Source organism: Channa argus, chromosome 17 (assembly GCF_033026475.1).
Source record: "Channa argus isolate prfri chromosome 17, Channa argus male v1.0, whole genome shotgun sequence".
Classification (NCBI taxonomy): domain Eukaryota; kingdom Metazoa; phylum Chordata; class Actinopteri; order Anabantiformes; family Channidae; genus Channa; species Channa argus.
In genome coordinates this window covers 6,112,634-6,133,451 of record NC_090213.1, presented here as the reverse complement: position 1 = coordinate 6,133,451, position 20,818 = coordinate 6,112,634, and the positions used below count along the sequence as shown (strand labels likewise).

Below are 20,818 nucleotides of genomic sequence, written 5' to 3'. Positions count from 1 at the left end.
CAGCAAAATTGCAGTAGATTGTGTCGCTTCCCCATATTTAGTTTAGACACTAGGACATTAAGAAGACTCCACCCAGATGGTCTAAATGCATTAGATGAAAACAAAATACAGTACATTTTTACATTTAGCTGAAATGTATTTATAATCCATCGTGAGGATGTGCTGAATGGACAGTCAGGAAACTGTACATATTATTTGAGTAGCTAGATGGAAAATACTGGTGTTCTGATGTAAACTTGTTGTCCGTGTCACTTCTCATACTAGGATAAGAAACGGACAGTCGGACAACGGTATCAGTCCAACTGATTGGACTCCTGTTGTGTTTGACTACTGATGCAAATGTCCTTGTGGCCCAGTTTTCCACAGTTCACTTGCTCTACATTTCTTTTCTCAGATTAGATGTAATGAGACGTAAGTTTAAAAGTATAAAATAAAACATTTAGTTTATGGTAATTTCCTTAACTACAAATTTAATAAAGGTTTTCAGCTTGTCACTTCAGGGGGTTGTCAGCCGCAACTGTCCCATTTTATCTGGGCTCAGAAAAGGCACCAGTGTGGGGTGGGGTTCTAACCTGCGGCCTTCCCGATTCTAATGCTCTACCACTGATCCACCGGGCCCCAAACTACACATTTAAATAACAATGTTGTAAAAAATATTGTCTATATTAACAATATTGTTAATATATACTGATCTGACTGGTGTGGAGCAGGAAGTAGCAAAGATTAATAAGTGAAGTGAGGAGGACGTTGAAGAGGATGAAGAGTGGAAAGCCAGCTGGTCCTGATGACATACCTGTGGAGGTATGGAAGTATCTAGGAGAGGTGGCAGTAGAGTTTCTGACTAGTTTGTAGAGTGAGAGGATGCTGAGGACTGGAGGAGAAGTGTACTGGTGCCCATTTTTAAGAACAAGGGAGATGTGCAGAGCTGTGACAACTACAGAGGAATAAACTGATGAGCCAAAAAATGAAGTTGTGGGAAAGTGTAGTGGAAGCTCGGCTAAGGGCAGAGGTGAACATTTGTGAGCAGCAATATGGTTTCATGCCTAGAAAGAGAACAACAGATGCAGTATTTGCTTTGAGGATGCTGATGGAGAAGTACAGAGAAGGTCATAGGGAGTTGCACTGTGTCTTCGTAGGTTTAGAGAAAGTGTAAGACAGGGTGCCGAGAGAGGAGCTGTGGTATTGTATGAGGACGTCTGGAGTGGCAGAGAAGTATGTTAGAGTGGTGCAGGACATGTATGAGAGCTGTAAGACCGTGGTGAGGTGAGCTGTAGGTGTGACAGAGGAGTTCAAGGTGGAGGTGGGTCTGCATCAAGGATCAGCTCTGAGCCCCTTCTTGTTTGCTCTGGTGATGGACAGGCTGACAGATGAGGTTAGACAGGAATCTCCATGGACTATGATGTTTGCAGATGACATTGTGATTTGTAGTGAGAGCAGAGAGCTGGTGGAGGAAAATCTAGAGAGGTGGAGGTCTGCTCTGGAAAACAGAGAAATGAAGCTTAGCCGCAGTAAGACAGAATACATGTGTTTGAATGAGAGGGACCCAAGTGGAACAGTGAGGCTACAGGGAGAAGAGGTGAAGAAGGTGCAGGACGTAAAGGGTCAATGGTTCAGAGCAACAGAGAGTGTGGCAAAGAGGTGAAGAGGTGAGTGCAAGCAGGTTGGAACAGGTGGAAAAAGTGTCAGGTGTGTTGTGGGATATATATTTAAAGTGTATATTTTCTCAAACGTTTATTGCTCAATCTCTTCCAAACATATCACAGTGAAACTACAACCCAATTAGCCTTAGCAAAAAAAGAGGAATGTCCCTGAAAACAAAATTATTCCAACTTTATGGGCAACAGACAGACACACACACACACACACACACACTGTATGTATATACTATATATAAAGTACAAAGTTGTGTCAATGTTGTGGCTGTATATGTTTATATTCTTCCAATTTATGGAAATCGTGTTGTAATAATATCGACTGCACTGTAAAATGATACAGGACATCTCCAGTGTATTGTGCTTTGTGATCTCAGCTGATTTAATTTTCACATCAGTAAGGGGTATGAAGACTCAATAAAAGCTGAATAAAATGTCTGTTGTGTTTCTCATTTTGCAATATGCTGTCTTTTGATAAAGAAAAAAGGAATGTAAATCAGCGAGCTGAAAAACATTGAGTTCTACAGAACTGTTGCACTAAGCTTACACCACTGTATCAAAGCTGGTATTGAACTTTCAGCCTTCATCAACCACCTCTGATGGAAGTGATGCAGTTTGTTTTGCCCGCAAGCAGATACATTATTAAGAATATATAAAATCAGGAATGGCAATATTACATTAAAGTGCCCTTTTTTTCCCATAGATATTATTTTTTGTTAAAAATATATATAATTTTATTATAAACCTGAATGTCATTTGGATGTTTTTCTTTTCAATCTCAACTTTCAGTGGCAAAAAGAGAAAGAGCTCCTTAAAAGTCCTCAAAGTAAAAAAATATTCTTTAAACTTTAAAGAATAATTTTATACTTTCCTAATAATAATAATTTCCTACCTTCCTAATCCTTTAAACGTTAAAGGATTCTGACACCTCACAAGTAGGTGGGCTCAAACTGCACAGTCAAGATAATTAGGCACGTTGCTTTAACTAAACTTAGAGAATGAAAATGCTGAGGCATCTAGTCTTAGTTGGGGCAACTGTGGCGCAGGAAGGTAGAGCGGTCGTCAATCGTCGGCTCCTCCGGTCACATGTTGAGCAAGACACTGAAACCCCAACTTGCTTGCTCCCAGTGAGCGTTGGCCAGCTCCGTGCTTTGAGTGCCAATAGGTAGAAAAGCGCTATATAAGTGCAGACCATTTACAACCAAGCCACATTTTTTGAGAAGTAAATATTTAATACAAATCTGGTCAATACTGGACCACAGCATGTCAAAGACAGTATTTCGTTTGTAGAAATATTATTACATATTTTCTTTGAAATATGAAGGCCTGCTGTTTTGCACACTTCTACCACACAGATTGAGGCTACTTTAAATTTTGATAGTTTGAGAGAAGACACAATATCCTAATGCAGAGATGACAATAATATGTCACGTAGGATAACCAAAGTAGGCTTTTTCAGTTATGTGAGAGTGGAGAAAAGGTCACATTAGTACATGGTTACACAGTATAAGTGTAACCATACACTTAATCAGTGTCAGTACCTCTGTGATTGAACAGCTATTTAATTTCAGTGTAAGATGAAAATATTACACTATAATAATAGAGTACTGTATCATATTGCACTTTATTTTATGAAATTCAGTTTATTTGGCAGTTGTTCTCTTGTCCAATCTTCTTATTACTCAACCTCTAACACCCATGGCTATTTCTTTCCCAACTGAGGGTAAAAAAGTGATCCATTATGCACAGCCAACAACAGTGATTTTAATTCTTTGGTGCCATGCAGTAACCTGGAAAAACAGAAAAGGCATTCTCCATCTCCATAAATTAGCATGTGACACCAGGATGTGCCCTCTCACGCTTTTCTAATATCATGTTAAGAAGCCCTCCTATAATTCATATTCACTCTGTGGTTAGATAAAACTTATATTTTGGCCCAATTCTCTTTTTATTTTCTTTCCTATGCAAATACTGTAACTGTCCTCATCCATGCCATGACCTCTCTTCCATTCCTGATTTTCTTCACTCAATAGCTTTTCTTCTGTCTTAAAATCCATCATACGACCCCTCCTCCAGGGACAGAGAAAATATGAATTGCGATAGATTCAGTTAGCTACTTAATTAGAGGCCTTAAATCATGGCTGCCTTCCACTGCCTTAGGCTAGTGATGGAGGAGAACTGCTCTGAAAATGAGTCTCCATATTTCTGTGTGCTTAAAAAAAATCTTAGTAAAATCTCTGGATTCCCAGAAGATTCACCAGAATTTTGGTTGTCATAAAAACGTGTCGCAGGGCAGTGAGACTGTTGCTACCTGACCTGCTACATGATTGTGTGCAGGCTGTATTTACAATAATGTATTCATTACAGTGGCCACAGTAAGAAAACCTACTGTATGGGGGGTGGGGGTTTCCTACTTGTCCATCTCCGAAGACCCCCTAAAGCTGTCCGAGCACACTACTGCCTCCAATATAATGAGTGTTTCAATATATATAACTATCAAAGTCAGATATAAATGTGTAGCAACTTAGAAACTGTGTCTCCATTATTTTCAGTGGTTAAATGCCTCACTTACAACATACAATGTCTTGGTCAAGAATTAAGACGACCGTTATGGAAAACAGTTGACATTACTTAGTTTTTATTGGAATCTAGTTAACACCAAATGGTTTTGGCTACGTACCCATATAGTCTTGACTTTAATATGTAAAGTGCCTCGAGTTGGCTATTTTGTAAATTGGTGTTATGTAAATAAAAGTTGAAATGAAGTTGAAAAAAGAGAAAGAGAGCACTCTTCAAGTTCCCCTATTTGGATAAATCTCCAGTGATACAGTAACACGTTTACCCAAATTCTCGAATTCTCTAAGATGCTCTCTTAGAAATCCTTAGTTGGCCCAATTCTCTCTACATCTACTGATTGTCTTTCAATCATGCACTTACCCCTTTACACCTTATGCTGCTGCTATGTTGATGACACTGTCCTTTCAGTAAGAATTTAAAGTTTATCTTCTGATAGCACTACCTTGTCCTTTATTGTACTGTATAGCACTCTAAAGTGGCTGCATATGAAAATATACCTTGCTTTACCATGTGGAGCTTTTCATACAGTCACAGGGGTTTTTAAGTAACTTTTTCTATCACAGCTAGAAGAAAAGGCTCCAAGTGCCACTTCACGGGGTCACCCAGTGTGATCACCTCACCACGGTGTACTAATATAAGTAGGCCTATTAATCAAGCTCTAAGATATCAAGGGCTCCCAATTGATTGCTGTAGCCTCAGAAAATGTAGCTCTGGAAGCAAATGTGCTAAATCTGATGATATTTTTTGTTCTTCTATGAGATAAGAAAAAGAGAGCAGGGGCAAACGAGCTTAGCTTTACCCTCGCATCATTTGGATGATGGTATTGCTTTTAGCAGCAGATTGCTCAGGAAGGAGGTACTTTCCATAAATGGTGGGTAAGGCTGCTCTAGCTAACACGTACAGTATATGTAATTTATATTTCTGTATAGTCTGAATATATAGAAAGATACAGCGTTATCTAGTAAGCTGAAAACCAAATTTTAAATTTACTTATTTACAAATTATCCAATATATTATGCCAAAATGTACTATAACACATGTAGTACTTTTTCTGTACACTTTTTATTACAATTCTAAAGCATTTCTTTACTTTTTGTAATTAGACAAAAATATATTCCTAAATAAAAAAAAACCCATCTGCTTGCATGATGTTTTCAAATTAATCAAACCTTTAACTGCCAATTACAATGAGTAAGTATTTGCATGGGACACCATCATCACCACGATGGATGTAAAAACAAAGAACGAGCTAATTTTAGGGGGGGAACAGAGACCCAGAAACCTCAACACATCGAAGTACACACACCGTCTCACAATGCCTCATTCCATTAAGGCAAGTCAGTATGCAGTTCAGTTAGGGTGATTTGCAAAAGCTTTATCAGTGTGAATGTTAATAGAAGAGCTATGGGACATACTGGCTGAAGCAGATAACGACGGGGTAACTAATTTGTGTGGGCGTCTGTGTAAAAAAGTGAGAGAGAGAGAGACAGAGAGAAAGTGTCAGAGGAAAACAGGAAGCAGTTGATTGGTAAAGTTCTATTGTAGCATCCTGTAGTAAAGCACAACAACTTATTATAAAGGAAGCCAGGAAGCCATATATAAATACACACTGTGCACACAGGTAAATGTTGCATTGTACATATATCTAACACTTTATAACTATTGACACAGGGTCATTTCCCACATTAATTTGGAGCAATTACATAATATCATAAATGACTTTATTATAAACTCTGTCAGTGTTTTAAATGTATGTCATCTAATTTCCACTGTAGCTAGACTGAAATGCATATCGGGTATTGGCAATGTGTGAAAATGTTTATTGGTCGACTTCTTAAACGTTTCCACGTCTGTTACAGTATTATCATTTATTCAATTACTAAAAGACAACAGGTTCTACTAAAAGGAATCGAAAGAAATCAATAGTTTAAGATTTTTTCTTGGTAAAAAACAAATCTATATAGCATTTAATTAACTTATCATTTAGTCTTCATTTATCCAAGTTTCTATTAAACGTCAGTAAATTAAATGAAAAACTGATTAGAAATGTTCACAAAAGCATTTGGTTTAATCAAGAATCTGGTAATATATGTATCACAATACAGAGGTAATAATTTATTATGTCATTATGTTGCTAAACAGTAAGCATGGCAATATACTGTAATTTTAGAAAAACAGTCACAGTATAAGGAATACACCACAGTATGCATAAAGGAAAAAAGTTTAGTTTTCATGCAATAAGTTCAGCAGAAATTCAAAACACCTAACTAGCCATCAGCACAACATGAAGCACTGTCTGACACAAATAATTGCATGTACTGTATATGTATACTAATTAAAAATCAAAAATCTTTATGAGAACTGATACAAATACTCAACTCAATTAATACTCAAGTGTATTGTTTTATTTCAGATCCCTAGCTCAGAACTTTGCCTAATCCAAATGTTCTCATCTGAAACAATGTCTTGTTTTTTGCACAAACGTGATACATTTTGAAAGCCAAAGAGACTGAAGAGCAAATAGAAGAATCAAACACCAAAGTTCTCTGTTTTTATTCAATGCAATATTTCATTGGAAGCAACTTCTCATGTCAGATATGCAACTCTCTGCTTTGTGATTCTTTTTCTCCAATAATCAAAGTTAAATTCAGGGGCAAATGTTCTGTGTGTCAGCAGTGCACATTTGCTCTGATGGGGCCAGGGTCTGTGGCGGATCAATGTGACAAATCAATCGGATCTCAGCAGCATTTTCGGCTCAGTTAGTGGCAATCAATGGATTTATACACAGAAGGGGGAAGAAAAAGGGGGGAATGAGTCCGGGGTCACCCTCTGATCTTTTAAGAACTAAAGTGTTTCTGATTTATCCGACCTTGCGAGTGGCCAAGTTTAGACTGTTTCAAGTGTTGGCTGAAGATACAGTAAATCAGCTGGTTAAAAGACCAGACCAGATGTCCTACTGGTCACACTAATGAAGAGAGCTTCCATACAATCTCCAGTACCGTTCCATTACTAGCATTTTGGTGATCAGATATGCTAATGGATGCACACAAGTACTTTACATCTCATAAATCGAATTCCCACATGTTTTTCTGGCACCACTTAGCTTGGATTGTCACATAACTCAAAATCCTTGTAGTTTAGATTTGCTTACTAGCAGAACAAGTCCTTTCAGATGATTGTTAATGTGCACTGCATTTAGTATGTTTCTACTTCTATCTGCAGCAACAAAACCAACATGTAAGCATGTAGGCACCTTTTGTCTTTAACACACTTCTTGTTTAACTTATTTTAATTTGTCTAGGCAAACTGCAAACCTTCATCTTTGGTGGAAAAAGCAGCTACGACATCACAAAACACAAGACAAAAGGCAATGACATTTATCTTGTTCTCTAAAATTAACACAGAGCAACTGAGCAAACAAGGTTTGCTTGGTGTAGAAGCAATAACATCTTTTAAACTGCAGCCTTATTTCTTGTGGCCCCACTTGGGCTCTGTAGATAGCTACAGGGTAGACTGATGAAAAACTGCAGAGAGGGACTAAAGAGAACAAGGCCACAGAGTGAAGTGGACTCAAGTATGATGTCCTAAAAAGAAGGAGATACTAGGTGAGTGTGGGTAAGAGGGATGGAGTGAGAAAGGATGGAGGGAACACAGGAGAGTGGGATATGGGAAAAAAATGGAGAAAGAAGGAACAGAGTAAAAGAGACAGAGGAGCAGTGAAGGTGAAGGGAAAGATAATAACGGGGCCTTGTTTGCAAGTGTGTCTTTGTGTGTGTTTGTGTGTGTTTCACAGATTTATTCTGCTGCGATCTGGGTCAAGGTTATTTAGGCAGTGAAACAGTTCCTACTTAAATTGCTTCAAAAGTACTTTATAGAATTTTTTTCGACTTGCACTTATAAAAACTCTCTCTCTGTTCCTGTCTATCTTGGGCTAATTGTACCCAGAAAAGAATCTATATTTTGGTTTATCCTGCAGCCTGGCCAGATCATTTAGAAGTGCCACCAAAAGTACCTTATTTAAACAAATACCCACACAATACACAAAGACATTTTGAAATTTAAAAAGTCAAGTTAAAAACAGTAAACAGTTAGAATGTATACTGTACTACTAAGAGCAATATGTGACATTACACAATATTAAACATAAAAAAAAGAGATAAAAAAATAAAAATAAACTAAATCAAAAGACCAAAAGAACTGTGGTCACAGTTCTCCAAAACAACCTATCTGCTAAGTACTTTGAAAAACAGTACCAAGGAATTTTTTTCCAGTTCATTTTACCTGATTATGATGGTAAACGATTCATAAAAAACTATTCATGACATAAAATTTGACAGCATCTGCACTTTACTTCTCGTGCCCGAAACATTTTATAGTGCATATTAAAGTTTTGGTATAGTTTTTAGTTGAGGAAGTTTGAGTTGAGTTCCCCTGCACAGTGGTGCATTACGCACTAAGTGTGTGTGTCTTATTATAATGGATCCATGTGCAGAAATGTGGCGGAGTGTGTGTTTCTGATCCATCATAGGTCAGTCATGCAGGTAAAGTCATCATCACCAGCAATCTGCTCAGGCCTCTAGGGGAAAGTGCATGTGCACACGCATACAGTTCATGTGAGTGAGTCTATTCTACCGTACAGACAGAAGAAAATTAATTTGTTACAGCACGTTTATCGTCATGACAACCTGCAATTTAATTAATGACTGACAATCAGCAGAGTGTTGTGTCTCTCTCTGGGAAAGAGAGGTGGGAAAAATAAAAGGAAAAATGTGCAATTTTTACCCTCATGAAAAAATGGGAGCAGACCTCCGGATCTTGTTCAGGTTCCACAGTTATTGAAGACAGACAATAAGTTCTCTGTGCTAATTAGCTTCAAAATAATAATCATAATAATTTCCAGTTCAATAAGAAAGGTTTTATTTAAGGTATGGTATGCTAAAACCACAAATTTACAGGAGAAGTCTCAAAAGACCAACGGGTCTTGGGCCGAAGCAGAACGTGTCCCGCACGATGATTTCGCATCAATTTTTACACCAGATGCCCTTCGTGCCACGACCATCCCATTTTATCCGGCCTCAAGCCCAGGTGGGGCCACACCTGGTGGGGTGGGATTCGAATTTGCGGCCTTCTGCATGCCAACCCAATGCTCTACCACTGATCCACCAGGCCCCCAATTTACAAGAGAAGTTCCTTAGATATAATACTGTCCAATTCTGGGATAGTTTTTTGCCAACAAAAAGACCTCAACCTGAAATGACGTGGTGCATCCTAAGTTCCCAAAAGGCCCAAAAACCTTAATATAATGAAGCCATGTTGTAAAGAACAATGGGCCAAAATTCCTCTACAACAATGTGAGAGACTGATAAAGTCATAAAGGAGAAAGTTACTTCAAGTTATTACAGCTAAAGGTGGATCTTTCCTTGTTAACTAAATAATAGCACAGTGAAAGAAATAGAAGAAATACTTTTCCTGATATGATCAGATGATTTTTAGTATGTTTTACACACGCACACACACACACACAAAAAACCCAACAGAAAATAAAAGAGTGGTACTAACTTTTGAACATAACTGTAAAATACTTATCAAAAAGAAATGGTTAGACTTGGTTCGGCTTAATAAGACATAAAAACACATTAAAAACAATTTTCATCAGAAGGATTTGAATGTCAGTTCTAAACTTGGGTGTGTCTGAGCACATGTACAGTAGTGTGTGTCACAGTCAAGCCCAGGGGCAGGTCCCTGACAGCATGTCACAGTGTAGTAATAAAGGCTGACATTGGCCTATAACCTTGTCAGAGTACTCAGAAACTTTTGGTTTGCCTTTTGAATGTGGGTTAGTTCAAGTGGCAGTTGCTAGCATGTGATCCTGAATGAAAAAGCAGAAAATTTGTAGTCTGACAAGCACGCACTGTCACTGAACACTGTAACATCTCTGCTCCATGTGCAAGACTAAAACCGAGATAGCGCTCGTGTTCGCCCAGCTCACGTCAAGCCTCCGACCACAGAGCTCTTTATAGTATCAAACCATCAAAACAGACCTGCTGCCTCAAATACCACCAGAGTGGACTGAGAAAGAAAGAGTGTGTGTGTGTGTGTGTGTGTGTGTGTGTGTGTTCTACCTCTTGAGGTTAAGCAGAGCCCAGGGGATGCCGGTAGGCGTTTTGAAGGCTGGCAGCAGCTTTTCACCCAACTCCACCGCCTTTCTACGGAATACCTGAGTCAGAAAGAAAGACAGCATCTCATTAAAGGAGGTTTCTCCCTGCTGAAAAAGATTTTTGCATTTTCTTCACCAACCTGTCAGCACACTGTGGCTATTTTTACACAGCAAGAACATTCTGTATAAAAAACCCCACCACCTATGGATAGTTTGGTTGATATTGGAGTATATAAACAATACCAGAAAAATAAAACGTTACACTTTGAAAAAAAATGGCTTGGCACTTGTGGAAATTTGCTGATGCACTTACTTGATGTGACTAATACAGCACAAAATTGTCACATGTCAGTATTACTGAGGGAAATCATGAAATTGTAGCCATGACTTTAATTGTCATACACACAATGTGGGAAAAGGAGAATATAACTATTTTCCTTTCATCACTAAGAAATTTACACTCCTCTCTCCAAAAGGGTTATAGCTTATACCATTTCCTTCTTTTCACTCTCTTTGTGCATATAATACAAGCTTTCCCTCTTTTCTGTCTCCTTCCTTGCAATCTTTTGCCAATATCTGTCCCTGCCTTCTTTATTGTTGCTTGCGGCTATGTTGATGTTTTCAATCTGTAATTTGGGGAAAATTACAGATATTCTTTACCCTATGTAGTATTTTGGAATGTTACTTATATTGTGTAAAAATTAAATTACAGGAAACCCTTCAGTAAAACTACTATAACCAGAAAGGGGCATAAACGCTAAATATGAATGTAATGATACACTCAGTCTGAGACAGAAGATGAAGCATTTCCAGTATCTAAATATTTCTTAAAGCGCTTGGCTAGAGTCAAATTTAAAGGTAAATCAGTCTATGTCTGATTAAGCATCATTATTTAACATGTGCCAGTGTAAATGGGCAGAATAAGTAAATGTAGTTTTTTTTTTTTTTTTTTTTTTAAGAATTCTTCTTATTTTGTCCATCTTTTAGAATAGGTCATCACAAGCTGAGCTCATAGGCCTGTGGTGTGTATTTAATGTACTCTACTTGAAACCACCAGTGGCCTTGTGTTGCTTTAAATAACTTCATGAATATTCAGCTGTAAAACAAGAACAAAAGAGAAAATCTACCTGGATCTAGGACCTGCTTAAAACTAGGTAATGATGTCCTACAAAAGTGTCCTATAAAACAACTAAATAGAGTAATTACATTTACCTGGCTACTCCAGATTATGCAGTTTGCTTTTAATGTTATAACTTTATCATTGTAACTTAAACAAATTGATAAAAGTATAGAATCTCTCTTTGGTACATAATATTATTCTGTTGTTTGTGGCACTTTAAACAAGGATTAAAGCTTGTTTGTGGACCCACAATCATGTTTGGTTTCTGACCTTTTCCAAACTAACAGCAATCATGATATTAATTCTAAGATGGTACATTATGATGTTCTGCTGCAATGCAAAACCTAATTTTCTCCTTGAATAAATAAATAAAATAAGTGTTACATACTATGCTTTTCTTGTCTAAGGTTTTTTGTGAGCATATCTGACTGGACAGCTTCGAAGCAGTTTGAGCCAAAGGGTTATGGTGTCTCTTAGGTGCCTGATTTTCTTGCTGTAAATGGGAAGTATTTCCATACTCCTCCTGCCACAAGTTTAGTGAAGCAGTTAAAGAAAGGGTAAGATTTGGCTCAAGACGTGGACTGTTTGACACTGCTGCCAGGGTTTCTGCAGCTCAACTTAAACTTCTTCTGCTGCTGTCCGCTGACAAGAGTGAAGGTGATGCAGTGTACTGTAGGTTTCAGCTGCTCTGTTAACTTCTGTTGCATAGACTGAGTCCATTACAAATACTGGAACAGCTTTTCCAACTAAACAGCCCCATATGATGTAAGGGGTACTAACATAATACAGTAACAGAAAGTTTGAGACTGATCCCATATGAAATAAACCTCCACAAATAAGGAAATAAAGCCACCTCTCATAAGGATGAGCACATCAAATGTAAGGACAAAACCATTATTAGTCTATATAAACATGAAGAAAATATCATGTGGTATGTTAAGTTAATGCTTCTTCTCACTCCTTTTTCGAATGCATGGATAAAGGATTTTGCTTCGTGTCTGTTTTACCTTTTGTATTTTTATTAAATAATGATTTTCTTCTTTTTCTCTCCTTTTTTGGACTGAGTTTGTATTGTCTTTTTTTTTCCTTTACATTTTTTATTTATTTCTGTCCTTTCGGCTTATCCTGTGGGTTCAGGGTCACCACAGCGGATCAGTCTCCATGTTGATTTGGCCCTTCCTGACGCAACCCTCCCCACTTTCTACCGGGCTTGGATCGGCACTGCACAGCTGGGGATGGGAATGGGCTGTTGGGTGTACAGTGTCATGCCCAGAGACACTTTGAACCACTGACCCTGTGGTCCATGGACGACTGCCCTACCAACTGAACTACAGTTGGTTTTTTATTCGCTTGACATATTGAAAATAAACTGAATAAATTTAAAATATGTTAGATAACCAAAGCTTGTATATTTGTTTGCAAGCCTCATAATCCTGTCTAAAAATTCTGAGGACAGTATTTTCAAGTTTTACAATTAAGAACAAAGTCAAGGCGTCTACAACAAACCAAAATAGCATTTAAACTTATGTCTCAACTTAACTTAAAACTATTTTCTTCTTATTCCCTCTTGTTTTGAGGTTGAGTCTTGTGAACTACATGAGTTCAACAATGTAGACTTCTCTTTAGTCATCATCCATCCATTACTTTTATCTTCAGGGTAGCAATATCTTTCATATACACACATAGGCAGCATTGAAGTATGCACTATGTCAGGAGGCTGGCAGCTCTGATCCCAGGGGATCTACCACTCAGCAGGGTGTGAGAGAAGGGGGCAGAAGGAGAAAAAGATTTGTGATGGAGGAAAGCTCAAGAGGCAACTTGTCAAAACAATGTGGCAGCTCTACAACTTTTCCTTCAAAAGTCAGAGGCAAGAAGAGGTTACTGCGAATTAAACTGGGAAGACAGATAAAAGAAAAGTGATTCGATATTTATATACTATGTGGGTCGTGTTAAATGTAAAACTATTTGCTCAGATCAAGTTTTCCTCATCTGACACACACGAAGAAAATTAAAGAAGAACAAAGATATATTTGAGTATTTACATAAATAACCAGTGCAACATCAGCGTGGAAACATGAAAACCTATATGAGTGTAGAAACTTGTTGCAGAGAGCAGAGTGTATCGGGCTGAATTTTATGAGCTAGGTCGACCCAATAAACTGCCGACAAAAAAAACTGGAAATTAAAATAGAATCAAATAAATTATTACATTTTTATTCTCTCGTTAGGCAAAACATGTTAAGGTACTGCCACAAAAACAAAAAACAACACTGTCTATGCCAGTGAAAAAGCTCTGTTCTCAAAACTGGAAACAAAACATCGGCAACAACACCAGAGTAAAATGTACATGGAGAATGAGACAATTTTTTTAAAATGCTTACATTATTAGCAGGATTGGAACTATTCACCTAAAACCACGGACAATAGTGACCTTGTTGTTTTAAAGTCAAAACCTCTCGTGATAACCTGGGTGGTCATGGATTCTGGTGTAGACCTTTATCTTATGAAATACTGAGTTAGAGGATTTTAAAGAATCCAAGTACACACACTACATTTGTTTCTTATATCTATATGCTTTCCAACTGAATATTATATACTATACTAATAATATACTGTACATAAGAGGGACCAACAATATAGATTATCTATTGGTAAAAATACTGTACATGGCAATGCTGACACCAGACTGTGTGTGTGTGCAGGTTTTAAGGATGCATTGTGGGAGCAGTTGTAACGAGGCGTCAGATCCCTGTGATTAATGCCTTTAATAATGCCAAGAGCACACTGAGTGGAAGAATAAAAACACTCCCAGGGACGCACAGAAGAATAAATTAACACACCCTGTGTCCAAGGCCATCAAGCAAACTGCCAACGAGCTTTAATAAGGAACTGAATTATACAGAAAGTGAGGGATGCACACACACAAACACACACGATACTGGTGGCTGATGTCATTAGTTAAAACTGATGTTGATAATCACATTTCACACCTGGGCACCTGTGACAAACTATCCATTGTAAAAATAAACTGAGTACTACTACTCTGTGCGTGCGTGCATGCGTGCGTGCGTGCGTATACACGTTAACCTCAGTAAGTGAATAAATCAGTTGTCAGTATCCGAGAATTTACTACCGTCACCAAAATGTTAAGGGTGAAAATGTGCGCTTTATTATTTGTCACACAGACTCCCACCTCCTTGCAACTTGCTTTCTGTTCATAATTCACTGATTACATTCACCTTATAAACTTAGTAGCACAGGGGCATAGAAACTTAATTTCTAGGAGAAGGGGTGAATAATATAGCCAAAAGTGGCAGCATGAAGAACTTCATACTTAATAGAACTTAATATAAAGGTGATTTCTATTCTAGCTTATTCCTACAAGAACATGCCGAAAATATAATGTGTTGTTATGTTAAGTTAATGCTTCTTTTCACTCCTTTTCGAATGTTTTGATAAATGATTTTCCTTCACGTCTGTTTTATGTTTTGTATTTTTTAGCAAACATTGATTTTCCTATTTTTTTCGACTGACAGCTTAGTAGTAGCGTTTGCAATTTAGATGCATCGAAACTTTATTTCCAGGAGACGGGGTGGCTAATATCGGCAAAAGTGGCATGAAGAACTTTATACTTAATAGAACTCAATAGAAAGGTGATTTTGTTTCTGCAAAGCTTACAGGCTCCAACCATATACTTATTATGTTCTCTAAATCAAGTTCTATCTGCTTGTTCACTATAAAGGAACAGTGACTGGATGATATTAATTCAAATAAATTATGTCGTTACAAGTATCCACATGACTCCTGTCACAAACAAGATACTATGTGTTAGGAGACAACCATATATTGCTGTTAATAGAATTAGATTGACATAAGATTAATAATGAAAACTGAAAGGAAGCTTTTTGCTCTGCTTTCCATCCTCTAGATGTTTTGGCCATTATGTCTGCCCTCCACAAAGTCATCTAATCTGCAGAATGAGAATAAAGTGTGGGATTTGGAAAGAGAGAGCGAGAGAGAGAGAAAATTAACGAGAAAATCAAGACAAACCCAATGAATGTGCTCATTTAGAATGCAATTACTACAAATATGCAACTCGTGCTACCAAGGAGGTGTGTTTGAATAAAGTGAAAACCTTTTCACCAGTTGGACGGTCTTTGTGTGGTGTTTTAAAGCTAGAGTTCAATTTAGGATTAAACCTAGATTTAAGATTAACAAGATAAGGTTTTAAGACATTTCCAAAATAAATATAAACAGATTATTAGATTTAATGGCTCAGTGTCAAACACCTGTTTTTAGAATAGACACTAGAGTTTCTCTAACACTAGAAGTTTCAACACAACACACAAAACAACAGTGTTATAACCTTGTTCGTTCTCTTCCCATTGTTATTTTATCTCAAAGTGCATCTAACACCACCAGCTGGAGTCTACACAAAATCTATAGACGCTAAAGAGTCTAGGATATTGCGGTAAGTTATTAAATAATCAAGAAGTAAGTGAAGAAGGTGGAGGGAAAGTGAGTACGTCAAATAATTTAACACAGCTACAAACGTGACTAATGCATTTCCACAAGGTTCGGATTAGTTATCAGCACTGTCAACAACGTGGACTGTCAGAGAGGACAACAGAGGCATTGTCTTTTTGAACAACAGAGACACATTTCAGAATCTGAAGCCAGTGAGAGCTTACAAAATATCTTAACACTGTTGACAAGTGTTATTTGATTTAGCACTTTTCCAGGTAATCAGTAAAAGGAAATGCTACTTAAAAGAAAACAAACTGCTGTCCATTATACAAACATTATGAGTCGATTTCTTCAAGATAAACCGCTCGTGGCACTGTCTGCTAAGCCGGTTACCAATACTCTATTGCAAACAATGAACATTTGTGATTGAAAGATTGTCACTTAAAACATCAAACACAGAAATACCATGTGAAAAAATTGAAATATGGCATCTGCGTTTGTTCAGTATTGGTTTTCTTCGGGTGTTCTTCTGGTCTTTTCTTCAGATAATTGTGATGTTAAGATACTGTTTTATCCACTGCTGTTTCCAATCTTATAAATGAACTGTCGAGTTCAGTGTTGGCATGTTGTGTTACTACCTTCAAGCAATCTATCTGGTGAGTAACATGTTATTGTAAGTCAGAAGTGATAAAACGGTGGAGGGTATAAATAATATTTGTGTTTTCTTTGTAATATCTTTAAATGTCAAGGTTCTGCCATTTCAAATACACTGTCTGGGGGAGGTGACAGTATTTTCTATCTAAGGCTATCTATCTATCTAAGAATTGAATCTAGTATATTTTTATAATTAATCTTTGTAGATAACCTTGCCCTCACCCTTTTTTCCCCTCAAAATAAAACAAACAAAAATATAAAAGAAGTGACAGGTTTAGTTATACATGTGTATGCAAAGGCTTGTAGATTGATAAACTAGGTATGATTGGACAGGGTAACTTCACATACAGAAGCCTTAAGGATTTTAACATTTTAAGTATGTGGATGAGAGTTTCCAGCTTTTTTAACCAGAAACAGTGGCAGAGTGTGTGTGATATGTGTGTATGATTATGTGTTGTAGTCTGCAGAGAGTTGCCTCGACAGCTCCCTAACTAAGATGAATCACCCAGCCAGGCCTCTGGGTGACCAGCAGGCCTTGCGGGACACGTGGCCGAGATTACAGCAGTCTGTGGGGACGGAGCAAGCCACTCATGCCGACACCTCTGCCTGCCTTCTCCTCTCTCCTGGATCCTGACGCTGTCCTCTTCCTCCCCTTCTGCCCTTTATAAACTCCTCCCTCCTATTTCCTCCTCATTTCACTCACATCAACAGTCCCTTCCCAAGACCTACATACTAATGTATTGTCATTCCTCCTCCTTTTATTTTTTCTCCACACACACACACAAAATCAGTTTAAACTGTTTTTAATTTTATTTAGATTTTTTTTGCAATTTGTGAAAACACAAACACGCTGTAACCACTATGTTAACATATTGGGGGCTTTAAAGTTGATTTGGAGGATGGATGTGGCAGTAAGCAGTGTCTTCTAGCAGTTACAGAATAGAACTGTCATTCATTTGGAGCAGTGTTTCTGGTCACCTCATGTATGTTAGCCAGCTTCTTCACTAACAAGATGGCAGCCATATTGTCTGAATTCTCCCCACTCATCATTGCAACACTATTCAGATGGCAGCCTTACAGCCCTCTCAGGCCCAGTTCTGTGTTCTAATTCTACTCGATGTGTGTGCAACCTTTGACACCATCAACCACCAGATACTCCTGTCTGCACTCCTGCTTGTCCAGAGGTGTGCTATAGGGCTCAGTTCTCATTTCTTTTCTCTTCTCCATCTAAACTACATCCCTGCGTTCTGTCATCAGCTCCCCTGGCTTTCCTAATAATTACTAGCCAAATGACCAAAGCTCTTTATACAAATCTATATGCCAGACCTTTCATACAATACAGCATCAGCAACAACTTGGAATCTTTAGTGATTGTACAGCTTTACTGACCACATCTCCTCCATCTCCTGGTCATGCAGATTTGCACTCTACAGCATCAGAATGATACAATCCAACTAACTAACTCCTTGTGCAGACATGTCTCATCCACACCTGTGAGTCACTCTTCTTTTAGCTCAAATATGCTCTCTCTAAATCAGCCTCTTCATCTTCTAAATACTGTATTTACCGGCTTTGTCTGTCAGGTAGTTTGCAGTAGAATTTTACAGTTTCTTAGTCGTAAACAGCCTCTTGCTGCTGCTGGAAACAATGGTGTGGGTGGTAAGACTGAACTGAAACAGTAAAGTTGCAGCCCGTAAAATCAAAACAAGGAGCTGAAAGAATGACTGCTTGAATGCACTGTTGTGCTCGGACCTGCAAAACAAAGTGATATGGACTCCTAAGTGCTGGTGACACCTTTTCCATTAAAGAGTCATCCGAGCTAAAAGTTAAAAAAATATTAATTACAACATCAATGAACATTAAAAATAGTTGTATATATTTTGATCTGCCTGAATCTAAAGTAACGTCACTTGGGACCGAACATTTAAAAACCTGGGAATGCAGAGTTAAAAAGAAGTGAGCTTACCAGACCTCTATAACTGACACCATATTTATTTTTGGGACATTCTTGGGCTTGATGCTATATTAGCCACCTCTACCACAACACTCAAATCTCTGAACCAACTGTCAAGAGTGAATTTGCACTGTGGGTAATATATGCATACATCCAGAAATATACGGAATTAAAAAATGATTTAATTCTATATAGTCTCTTTTATCTCTGGTTCTTCTGCTCCAGATATTATTCTGCTTAAAAAAATGTTTGCTATGTATCCGACAGTGCTTTAGGAGTGCAATAATAAACTGCTGCCGTATTTCCCAGGATGTCTGCAAGTGCTGAAACATCTTATATATACACGCATATACCCTAAATTAATTAAATATGACACCCTGACCTCATATTCAAACGGGAACTCAGTTTTCCTCATTTATTGTTTATCTCATGTATTTCATTCTATTCTATTTCAAATAGTATTGAAAACGGATCCAAAGTGTGATATTACATTTTTTGACTTATGAAATCTATGCAAGCAAAACTGAATGATGAGTGCAGACTAAATGTAGAAAAGCTAAATGAGAGTACGAGTGCTTCAGTGTCAGCCGAATAAGGCCCGTTTGGATGCTGCTGCCTTGACAGCTGTGTTGGAGAGGCTTAAGCAACACACACACACACACACACACACACACACACACACACACACACACACACACACACACACACACACACACACACACACACACACACACACACACACACACACACACACACACACACACACACACACACACACACACACACACACACACACACACACACACACACACACACACACACACACACACACACACACACACACACACACACACACACACACACACACACACACACACACACACACACACACACACACACACACACACACACACAGAAGGTGACAGCTTTCAGTGGTTTAGAAGCCTGCTGTTGTATGAATGGCCGCTCTTGTCCTCTTCTCCACTGTCAGAGTCTCTCTCTCAATCTCCTTCTGGGTCTAATTACTTGCTCTGGGATGGGAAACACACAGGAAGAAGCTTGGCAGGAAAATAAACATCAACTTAAAGAGATGAATTGGTAATAATTAAAGGAAAGTAGAAATAAAGAGAGGAGGACTGTACAGGGGAGAGGAGAGGGGGAAAAAATAGGGCAAAGGAGTGACTGAGGAGAGGAGAGGAAAATAAAAACTGAAACGAAAGAGGGGAGAGTAAAAGGCCCAAACATGCTTGCTGCAGAGGATCGCTCTCATTAAGTGTTGTTGCTCTCTGACACCGTAGTGGCACTGTTAACAAGTCTTTGCTCGTAGGAGGCTGCTCTAGAAGATAAAAAAGCAAACATTACAGTTCACTATTTGCATTTATGTTGTTTTGGGGCTTTTGAAAGATTATCACTCTGTGTTTGAAGGAGCCGGAGAGGAAAGTGGCTGAATCAGGATTGACTTTAAACAGTGAGCCAATCGCAAACAAGGATGAATGTGTTAGAATTTTATTTTTATTTTTTTAAATGACCAGCATGCGTCAGGCCTGAGCGGGACCCTCGTGCAGGCAATGCTCTCGTACAGGGTTAAGGGTGACTTTACACAAACGGATAGATAGCAGCAAAGTAGCTAGCAGTAGCTATCCTCTATCAAATCTGTAATTCTGAGTGTGTGTCGTGTTAAGCAGGTAATTCACATGCTCATCACATGCATAGTGACACTGGTGTTTTACAGTCATTGTTTTTTCAGTCACTTCATTTTGCTTTAAAGATAAATAAAGCCAGAAACACTAACACTACCCATTTTTCTCACATGCAGTAGTAAACTGACTCTCTGGCTCAGTTTCTGTTGGAACCAACTGGTTCTTTTGGTTCTTTTCTGGCTTTAGCAAAAAAGCTTCAGAGGACATCTCTATAAAGTGGATCCCTTTTCCCAGTTGGGTAGCTGGGCTGCTTTTACTGTAAATCTGTAGTGTTCAGCTCTGACTGACAATGAAAAGCAGTAATGCCTCAACAAGGCTTCATTCAGATTGACTGCATTTCAACACAGCTCCTACATTAAAATATTGCAGTAGGCAGCAGGAAAAGTGTTAAGGGGTTTGGGAGAGTGTGTTGATTCATGTATTGGTAAGACAATAACGTACAATCACAAAATCCAGTTGTTTTTCAAAAGCTTATGAGACAGAGCACAAAAGGACAGAACAACTTTGTTTCACCTTTGGTCAGGATGATAAACAGCA

At 38.2% G+C, this 20,818-nt stretch overlaps 1 protein-coding gene across 1 annotated transcript in view; it reads right to left on the bottom strand.

The window, feature by feature from the left end:
* The window catches only part of man1a1 (mannosidase, alpha, class 1A, member 1), a 117,597-nt gene that overhangs the window by 22,374 nt on the left and 74,405 nt on the right, over positions 1 to 20,818 (bottom strand). Inside the window, exon 5 of the mRNA XM_067481496.1 lies at positions 10,352 to 10,446. Within this exon, the coding sequence (XP_067337597.1) occupies positions 10,352 to 10,446 (95 nt within the window). The remainder of the gene's footprint in view (positions 1 to 10,351; positions 10,447 to 20,818) is intronic.